The 10744-nt window shown below is 31.4% G+C and overlaps 1 protein-coding gene across 3 annotated transcripts; it reads right to left on the reverse strand.

The window, feature by feature from the left end:
- LOC148614514 (ciliary microtubule associated protein 1A-like) lies at positions 1-9309 on the reverse strand. 3 transcript variants are annotated; one of them, XM_088588631.1, is made up of 5 exons: positions 9172-9309; positions 5307-5745; positions 3512-3636; positions 3124-3264; positions 1-980 (listed from the first exon to the last, which is right to left on the reverse strand). In XM_088588631.1, exons 2-5 carry the CDS (start codon positions 5704-5706, stop codon positions 888-890), a joined length of 759 nt encoding a protein of 252 aa, XP_088444757.1. In that variant the 5' UTR covers positions 5707-5745; positions 9172-9309; the 3' UTR covers positions 1-887. The 3 variants fall into 3 exon arrangements, with proteins under 3 accessions (XP_088444757.1, XP_088444759.1, XP_088444758.1); XM_088588633.1 differs by lacking the exon at positions 9172-9309 and adding an exon at positions 6685-6813; XM_088588632.1 differs by having other exon boundaries at positions 832-1104.
- Positions 9310-10744: the final 1435 nt, after the last annotated feature.

A 10744-nucleotide genomic window follows, 5' to 3' on the forward strand; every position in this document is an offset into this window, starting at 1 on the left:
TAGAGAAAACAAACTTTAATGTATTAATGGACTTTTATAACAAACTATTATAAAAAAATAATTTTAAAAATAAAAAGTGTATGAATAAATATATGAGAAAACAGAATTACAAATGCTTGAACAAACAGACTCTGACTACAAAACTTTCAAAATGAGCAATTATACAATAAAATGTTGCTAAATGATGCCAAGCAGAACCCCGAACAATTACCTCCCTTTATTTCAAACCGAAGTCTGTTGGACTTCCACAAAGATATCCAGTACTTCACTGTGTGTAAAATTAACAGTGAGAAAACCATATGGTGCAATAAAATACGACAAAACGTTTGCATTTAAAGGTTTCAATATAATGCTTTCAGGTTTGTTTGGCAACATTTTCCCCAGTCGGCAACATTTTCCATACAACATGCACTCCAATAAAACAACTTCTTAAGCACAAAACTTCTATATATTTTGTACAATAAAAATTTCAATACATTAAGATAAAATTACAATTTTCTAAAATATGTTTCAAACATGTAAATATAAAAGATTTAAGAAACCTAACAAAAAAGATAGGAAAGAAAGTGGTACTTAACACAAATCAATGTGCCATTAGAGTAATACAATATTATCATAGAATACTTTTATGGTAATACTGACAATTGGAAAAACAATCATACAAACAACTTGCACAAGATAGAGATATCACAGTTCAATACGATATTATTTTTGATATACAATAAAATCTGGACGGATGTACTGTATAAATTATTCCGTGTAGAGTTTACTGGCAGTTCTTTATCATCTGGTTTCTTTGGTGAAGATTTCATTTGTAACACTTACCAATAGTTCTGATATTTTTTTCACATGTCCTTAAAACTTTCTCACGGTCAATGCTAACATACTTAGTCATGTACCTCGACAATTAAAGGAGCGAGATATTGACTATGTCTGATTCCAAAAGATGGGGCTGGGGCTTGTTTCTTAGTTATAGTGACCTGTGAAAAGAAAAATAACCAAATTCCAACATTAATCATGGACCTCAACAATGAGAGGTGCAACATAAGGTGAGTGTCTGATTCCAAATGTAGCAGCTGGCATTTGTCTCTTGTGTACCCAAACCTAAAACAGAAACAAGATCTTTAGCAATGTGTAAAATACAATAGTTGAACCCTTCACCTATGAAACCATTTCACTTTCACCAGAAAATTCTCCTTTGAACCTTTTCCCTGTAAATTGTTAACTTTTCACTGCAAAGTTCAAAATGTTAAATGACTAGGTTTGTCTTGAATACACTGATGTTGTTAGCTTTGTAAAATGTTTCTATTATAGTTTCTTTTTTGTTTAAAAAAAATCTGTCATGTATACTAACAATGATTCATTGTATTCAAAGACAAACATCAGTCTTGAAGTTTACAGAAATCAAAACCTTATCTAAGTCTTTCCATAAAGGTTCCTTCAAAATAAGTTAGATCATAAACAAACTTCAAACAGTTAGAACAGATTACTTCCCCTGAATTCCTAAGAAAACAAAAGCTAGTTATCGTGTAGCATGTGTGTAAAGTTTCATGTACCAACTAAAACAATTATCAGTCCTTTCGGCAGATTTAAAATTCCATGCTTAAATAATGCAGCAATAAAATAATTTTCTCTAGTGCTGTGTTTTCAATTTGTTCTATATTACACAAATAATCAATTTTTTATTCCAAAAATCAAAAGAAACAAAAAGAAACAAATTATTTTCATTGAGCCATAAATAAATAATCTAAGTTGATATTCATGAAACATTGCAGACATGAAAGCAATAGGTAACATGCATTCCTTTTATAGCACCTATAGGCATTAAATCCTCTAAGGCTAAGCACCCATTATAGCTCTGGAACTACTGGACAAAATGTCCCCAAACTAATACTCCATGCTTGTAATTTGGGATATCACTAAAACAGCTAATAAAAAATATACTATCTGGTTTTCTTTAAAGGATAAATGATATAAAATTATAGTAGGATATAACAAGCAATAATTTAGTTATCAAATCAACGAAATCTGAAAAAAAGTTTCCTGATTTCAAAGAATGATTTATTTGCCAATATTTTCTATAGATGCTAAAGAATACTATAGTTATTCCAAGATGAGATGGGTTTTACTTGTTCAACAAATAGAGAACTTTGTATCATATTGAAATAATTTTAGACAATTGAGTAATTTGTTTTTGGAAATGATCAAGTATAACCCATCTCAAATGAAAGATGTGATTCTAGGATTTCTAAACATTGTTTTTTTTTTTCCACTTTCAAAAGTCTGTTTGATTGTTCTCTGTTCAATTCTATCTATGATCTATAAAGCTTTATTCTAAATAAATACATGTAGTAAAAAATAAAATCACATCTTTGAATTGGAATAAAGAATAAAATAATCATATATTACTTAATTAAATAGTCTGCAAATGACTAAGAACCAAATAGAAATGGAAAAAGAAAATTTTATCTTTGTAGCTCTATTGAGGAGAAGGGTGCAACAGATACCCATTAGAAATAGAAAAACAAATTAATTCAAGCTAGATCTCATGTTCTTAGTTCTATTGCATCCAAATATTTAAAGATTACAAATATCACTAGTCTTAAACTACTGTATTTCTAAGTTACCAGTCACAAGATTCAAATATCAAGATTATGTACACAGAAAGTTAGATTTAACTATTGGAATACAGAAAATTTCCAATTTACTGCTCACTAGTTCCAAAAATATACTTTTCATTAATTAAAAAAAAATATCTACTTATGTTATGAATAATGTTACCATGTGCATCTTTATATGTTTTGGACTTCCCTTTTCCAAAAAATTCTCATGGTAGAGTCAATTGTACATATTCAAATATTTGAAACTGACAGTCTACTTTTCCTTCATGACAGTTCTATTGCAGCCTCTCATTAAAAGGAGTCAAATTATTCTGAAAAGATATACCAGTAGTATATCTTCAAATATATCGCAATTTTGATCCTTTCAACCATTACAAATGATCTGACCCATCAGAGAGATCACTAGTAAGATGTTTCCATGCTGACACAAGAACTTCATGAAGACCAATGTATAAAGATAAATTATCCAATCACCACATGGCATGGTTGTGTTGTTACTTACAGTTTCTGGTGAATGAGCTCCAGGACCTGGTTTCTTGGTGGTATCTCCAGGCATGACATTTCTGCTAGTCATGCTGTATAGAGGTGCTTTATCCTTGTATATGCTGGGCTCACATACATTATATGTTCCAGCACCTGGAGCCTGGAAACAAATATATTAGCTAAATACAGAATTGATAAATGATTCAAAGATTTATACAATTCTAACCACATTTTGAAAATTATGAACATAATTATTGTGTATCTAAAATAGTTTGAACCTTAATCAGACCACATCTTCATGTAAGTAAGAGTAACACTTACCACAAATGGATAAATGTTTGTCCAACTGAATGGTGAATAGATTTTACACTTTCAAAATACCAATCTTTAAAATCCTCTATACATACCTTGGCCAGATCTTCATGGAAACTTCCGATCTTTGATCGTCCTTTCATTGAGAAAATTGGAGCCTGTTTGTGGCCACTAGTATTAGTTTTTCCCATCATTGGGGTTAATGTGTAATTATTTGGAGCTGAAAAATAACAATTTAGAATGTCAATTTCAATAAAATGCATCTTTATCATACCAGATTGAGTGTACATGTAAAACAGGACAAAGTCATAGCTCAAAAAGCATTAAGAAACATGAGAAATATGCTCAAGAAAAATTTCTTGAATTTACCTTTTAATCATAACTTGTACAGCTCAAAAATAAAATCCTCCATATGATTACATCACCTTTGGAATCCTATTGTTAAGAAGTGTTAATGACTATAGATAGTGATTTAGGTTAAAGTACAGAATTTACCAAAAATGTGAACCAATAGTATTGGAAATCACTTGAAGATACTTATGTGTAAATTAATTTTTTTTTCTATAAATTGAAAGCTATCAATCATTAAAAAAATTGAAGGGTTTGGGGCAATGATTTGGAAACCTTTGATTCTATACCTGAACTTAAACAACAAATGGTTCACTACCTTTATCGTCTCCATTTAAACTTTACATGAATATAGTCAGAACACCTTGGTATTTAGTTTATGATAATTGTATTCTACACTATCTTTTTCCATTCACTTGACATCTAACCCTACATGGTTAAATCTATCCATGAGGTATTCTGCATCAAGATAGAACTTGTCTGGTATTTAATGGATACAAAACATATTAGGTTCACATTATACGATAACTGTTTAAATCACTTAATATGGAATGTACATGGAGCATTGATGTGACAGACTTAAAAATACTGATAGTGCCCATGGAGTACTTTAAACATGTTCTATGTCCTTCCTCTTTAAAACATTATGCAACTTGAGAGAGTAGTCCCCCTTAATTATTCTAAAGTTTAAAAAAAATTATCCCAAATTTCTTCCATTCTTTCAAAAGAAATTTAGTGCTAAATTCCATATTCAAATTCTTTTTTTGAGAAAACAGTAGTCAAATATATTGATAAAACACATAATATTTGCTTCAATGCTTATCAAAAATAATCTGATTATTTATTTGGTGTTAGGAAAGTACAAGTTTGGCAGGGAATTTGTAGTATGACCAATTTAGGATTACAACAACAAATCAAGATCATTTTTCTGCAACAAACATGCATGTTTGACTGGGAATTTTGGGGGAGAGCAAATTTATTACTGAATATAGCTGAAAAATTCTTTTTCTTGAACCTTAAAAAATCAACACACACACAATTTGAACATTGTAATCTCAGTTAATATGATTCATTTTCATCCTTATAACAAAATGAACTGATTTCTGAAACTATCAGTCATCAGTTTTGCAACCAAATATAAAATTTTGTCCAAAGCTATTGAACCCATGTGTGAAATGTGCATGTCTTACCATTTTTCTATTTCTTTTTAAATACACAAAGAAAAATCTATCAACAACAATTGACCAAATAATTAGTAAAGGAAAAGACATCAGGTACATTAAATGCATAATATAATGAGAATAAGATACATGGAAAACCACTCATTGAATTATCTCCCCTTCTGATGGAAAAAAAACAAAACAAAAAAAACAAGTAAACATGTGTAACTTTAAAGTACATTGTACAAGCAGACCAATAAGTAAACATTTTAGGATAAGAATTGAAATATCATATCGTTTCTATGCAAAACTGTTCTTTCAAATCTGCTAAATGTTTACACAGACCAAAATGAACAAAGTCAGGACTAAAACAAAAACCTACCAGGTGTGTTGTCTGTTCTCCTGTGCCTGTGTCTTGTTCCAAAACTGTAGGCTGGGTGTTTAAAGTGGGCTGTTGGGCCAGAAGATTCTGGGCTGTAGGCTCCTGGTCCTGGGACCTTGAACATTGTGCCATCCTTTTGTCGGCTGTATAATGAGTAATGTGGGGTGCCATCTCCACCATCTCTGTATACTTTAGGATTGGGATAATAGCAAGGTCCTGGGCTGCAATCATCCTTGAATTTTCCGTGGCGAACACCAAAGGGGTATGAAGGCATTTTTGTATGGACACTTCTAGGATCATGGGTTTTTTGTCCAACTAATCCTGGTAATCCATAACATGGGCCAGGGCTACTGTACATAGCAGCAATTGGCCCTCTGGGTTTAGTATATTGATACACCATTTTGAATGTTTACTACACGTTAAATCTCACTTTAATATCCTGAAAAAAGAAAGAAGTGTAAACTTTGTATCATTTTCTTGAGGACACCAAAGCATAAATTTATCTTTTGATAAACTTTTAATAATGAGGAACATGTCCTTTTCAAGTCATAAGTTGAGAATTGCACCGAAAAAGTGCAGTTGCTAAGGCAATTCATGAAGTTATAATCATAATCTAAGGGTAAGGTCAAAACCCAGGGGTCAGAAAATCTTCAAACATTCAATAATTTGGGATATTTAAGTCCTTGATGTATCTTTGAATGTCCACCTTTTTGTTTACATTTTTGTCCCTTGCGATTGATTTGTCAATAAATTTTATTTACTGTATACACAATAATTGTTTATAGACTACTTATAAACCCATCACACAGACATCATTGAGTATAACATTATCTTCTTCACTGATAAACACAGGTTACTTTAAAAGGACAACAAATATTGTTCTGAATTAAGTTCTAAACCCTAAAAATGCTATTGCAAATGAGAACAACATTTTCCTTGCCAATGTTATTACTGGAATAATTGAATTCTCAAGGAAAAAAAAGCCAAATATAGTACTATGACTATTAAAGTACTACCGGTATGTACCCAATTAATCCCTGAAAAATGAATTTAAGTTTCTTAAATTCAAACACTTTCTGTTATCAACAACATCTATTTATGATTTCCAATTCTGTCAATTTTCAAATAAATTTAAACAATGTCCCAGTTACCAATAAATATGGTTGCCATAGTATAATAGTTTCTTCAAAAGTCAATAGAGTTCTTAAAATTCCCACAGAAACATTTGTTGTCAAACAATTCAATACAAAAACTTTTCTATATGTATACCAGTATCATCATATTTTCCATCACAATTGAACACCATAAAAGTTAAATTTTACAAGATTTTGTTATAAGAACATGACCAAGTCACATAAAATAAATACAAATTTCTTACCTCAGTAATTTAATCGTTTAAACAAAATAAAAAAGATAATAAACGTCAGCTATGTATATTTCTCATGCTATGATAACTGAGACCTAATTGTATTGTGTTTGTCAATGGCAACCCAGCAACCAGTGTCAATACCTGAACGAACTTGTAAAACATTTAATTATTGGTCGATTCCTAAAGCTTGTGCCAATCAATCGATCTGGCACAAATTAATGCCTAACCAAGGCATTTAATTACCTTTTTATGTGTTGAATAATAGAAAGTATTAGGTGGAATTAATACAATAGCCTTAATCAAATCTGTATTTAATAATTTAATATAAATGGCAATGATAGCACATGAAAAAAATGGTGTTGAGGTGTTGGAAAACTGTTTTGACATTTTTTTTTATTAAGTGCAAATTTGAATTTTTTGTAAAGGAGATTCTTTTGCCATTTACTTATTCAATATGAATCCAAAAATCAGAAAAATGCTTTTAATGGTTGGCCTTTCAAGTAGTTATTATATTTAGTCAGCTAAGAGCTTTCTTAATCCAACACTACAGATATACAATGTACTAAAGGAATAAACCTTTACCTTTGCTCAATATAGAGCATAACAGTACGTTGGTAAAGTTCGTGGGATAAAACTCAGTAGCCATAGAATAAAGGTAGCAAAACTGCACTTATAAATTTGTACAAAAGGTTATAATAAATAATATTTATTCATCTTTAGATTCCTAGAATTATCAAGAGATTCACTATTTTATATTTTTTATGGTTTTCCTGCTGAGAGTAAAATGGAGTAAGTTATCGAATTAATAATATTCATTATACAGATTGAAAATGTAACAGCAATCAAATCTGGACATACATAAATTTGAAAAGAGAAAAAAAAAGCATTTTATCTGCAAAAGAAATGTCTAGTGTCGCTCTAATCAATTGTCTGAATATAGCTGAAATATTGCTGCTTGGACATTAAACCCCAACAATCAATCAATCAATCTCGAATCAAAAGTACTTTTATTTCACCAGACTAAATAGAACATGCCAGCATGTATTTATAAAAGGGAAGTAAAATGGACACTGGAAAACAACCATGCAATTTAAAATGTTATAGAGTCAACTACTTGTAGAAAAGTATGTTACCCCATTACAAATTATTGAACATGCTAACTTGGGATCTCATGTCACTATTTCATGTCTCTGAAACTTTTACCCTGGATTTCCCTACCCAATTCACTAATTTAATAGACACATAGTAAACAAAAGGAAAAGGGGAAATTGAACATTTCACAAACCTAAGAAACTTTACCATTCCCATATATCTTATAACTTTTTAAAAGTTTCAATATGTTCCTGTCAATACCATGTATTTCAATGAACACAATTAATCAAGGTTAAAACAGTGACACATAAGTAATCAATATTGAATCTTGAACTGACTTCGGATAGTCTCAACTAAGTTTTTTTCAATCACTTTGTATCTGGGGAAAAGGCCTGACATGGAAAACAGACACACACAACAAAGAACATATAATAACCCAAATGTAAGTTACAATTCAACTATGATTAAACTTCTGAATATTACCCTACTTTCATAGAGAGATAGGCTTTTTGAATATCTGTACACATCAACGATAACATCAGATGATTGATATAAAAAGCCAAGTCAAGTAAACATCATTTATAGTCAATACATGTAAATAACAATAACTATTCTAGTTCAACAGAGCTTATAAACCAACATGTATGAGATTCTTTCTTTACTTTGTCCAGAATATTCTATATATATTAAAAAATCTCTTATAAATCCTCTAGTGCATTACCTATTATCTGTAAATGACAGATTAAAAATTTCAAATAAAATTGGACAAATTGATAGAAATGCTGTACCATGTGGGATTCTCCTTTTTTCTGAGACAATTGGTACTAGTAAAGGAAACATAGTTACTTTTATAGATATAACTTGGTTTTCCCGAATTTCAGAAGATCTAAAGAAGACATTACAAAATTTTGGAGAAGTACCAAGTAAATGGAGGACACAAGTGGATAGTATTAGGCAGAAACACAAATACAAGTATTTCAATTAGTTTGCGGCTAATCATTTGTTTTAAGTTTAGCCATAGTCAGTCACAAATCAATAAAATCATTTTCATATTTTACTGTGAGACTGTCTGAACATCTTCTAGTTTTGAGCATTAAGAATTTAAGTTATTTAATTGTATCTGTCTGTAGCAAGGGAAAATGATTGTCATTTTAGAATATTTTTTATATCACTGCACTTGCATTCTGGAATACATTCAAAAAACTTTGGGAAAGAAGTCGCATAATCAATCGACATGAAAAAAAAAAAAATACATCCATTCACACCATCATGAAACTTGACTGTGTCTTGAGGTCTTCATCGATCATCATTGAAAACAATCAAAGAATATCGTAATAATGCTTGGTTTAAATGCTTCTGGTTTTAATTTCTAATTATCTATTATCATGACATCATTAAACTCACCTGGTGATAAAGTAAGATCCACGTAGCAATAAAACTGCCTTGCCTTCCAACCGGGAAACGTTGTCACACAAACACGAAATCGTCTGAGAGGAAGAACTCGTGACTGGTTTCACTGGATTTGATTGGACAATTGTGTTAGCAACGTCTCCAACGCTACCCTAGAAACAAGGGACTTAATTCAATTCCCGACAAATCAATCGCAACTTCTCGGCCAATCTCGTTGATTCCGAGCACAGCCGGCATTGGCCGAGGATGTACCGATTGCCGAGCCAGCATTCCACAGTTTTAGGTTAGTTTCGCACTTTTGGCTAGGGATGAAAAAATGACATAAATGGAAACCGGTGGTTGCTATAGTGATTAAAAGTGAAGAATCTATTGTTGATTAAACATTTTCTGAAAAAAAGGGGACTTTTAAAAGTATTTTGCAATGTTTTATATATTTTGAATGTTGAAGGGGCTTTTTTCAATGACAATTTGACTTCATTGTGAAAGTGAAAGTAAATCAATTTTTCACCATGCTAAATTTAAAAAGTGGATTACAAACAAAATGAAATAGCTCAAAATCTAACCGGCGATGCCCATATGAGGAAGGGGTTTTCGAAGGAAAAAGATTGAACAGTTTCAGGGGATGAAATAAAAATTTCAGATATTTTGCGGGAAATTTGATATTTTTAAATCTGATTTTATGAACTTTTTTGCAAATTTTCGCATATTTTTGCATGGTTTCTATGGTAACCCTACATGCTGTGGGTAATTTTTTTCCAGAAATTTTTTACTGCATCCTGAAGGCCTTGGCTTGAGCTATTTCTAGGTATATAGATTTACAGATGCTTGACAATTTTTTGAAGTGATAAATGTTACAAAGCATCAGATTACAAGACCAAAATTAGGCAGTTCTACAATACTGTGGAGTGCTGGCCGACAAATCTTACTTTCGGTTAGTCTACAAACCGAAAACCAACTAAAAACTGGAAGCATGGATCAGAAGTACCTAAAGGGTAAGCATCCTCTGCTTTTCTAGAAACACCCACCAGGTTGCTCATAAAAAGTGAAGTCCGTGGTAGACAAAAGAGGAAACGAAAACTATGACACGTTGAACAAATCAGTTTTCATGGTGCAGATGGATACACAGTAACAATCCACAATTTCTTGATGACAACCATAGCCATAGGGGAAATCAAAATATAATCCAGGGACAAAGACAAGACAGGGAAAAAGACGCATACATCAAAGAATACAATATATATATATATATATATATATATATATATATATATATATACACACACATTGCCATAGATGTCACAGCGGTACAAGTTTGAGTCCCGCGGAGGGAACGACCAAAAATTTGCTTCGCAAATTTGACAGTTCTAACATCGTTGGGAATTTTTCAGACCCTTCTATATATATTCAATGCAACAGAAGTAAATGAGCAGCTCGGCCTCAACTAAAAACTGAGAGCATGGACTAGGCGCAGTAGGATAAGCGTCCTCTGCTTTCCTAGAAACACCTGCAGAGTTGCTCATAAAAAAGTCAAGTCTGGGTTAGACGATAGAGGAAATGAAAACTTTGG

This window comes from Perna viridis, chromosome 6, assembly GCF_037379345.1.
Source record: "Perna viridis isolate PV_CMFRI_1.1 ecotype Kerala chromosome 6, ASM3737934v1, whole genome shotgun sequence".
NCBI classification, from domain to species: Eukaryota; Metazoa; Mollusca; class Bivalvia; order Mytilida; family Mytilidae; genus Perna; species Perna viridis.

Bases quoted from the DNA above. Each gene is read 5' to 3' on its own strand.
- LOC148614514 (XM_088588631.1), bottom strand. From the start codon at position 5,706: ATGGTGTATCAATATACTAAACCCAGAGGGCCAATTGCTGCTATGTAC. The intron at 3,637-5,306 runs GTAGGTTTTTGT...GTTATTTTTCAG, and splicing joins GAGAACAGACAACACACCTG to CTCCAAATAATTACACATTA. The intron at 981-3,123 runs GTAAGTAACAAC...TTCTTTTCACAG, and splicing joins GAGCTCATTCACCAGAAACT to GTCACTATAACTAAGAAACA.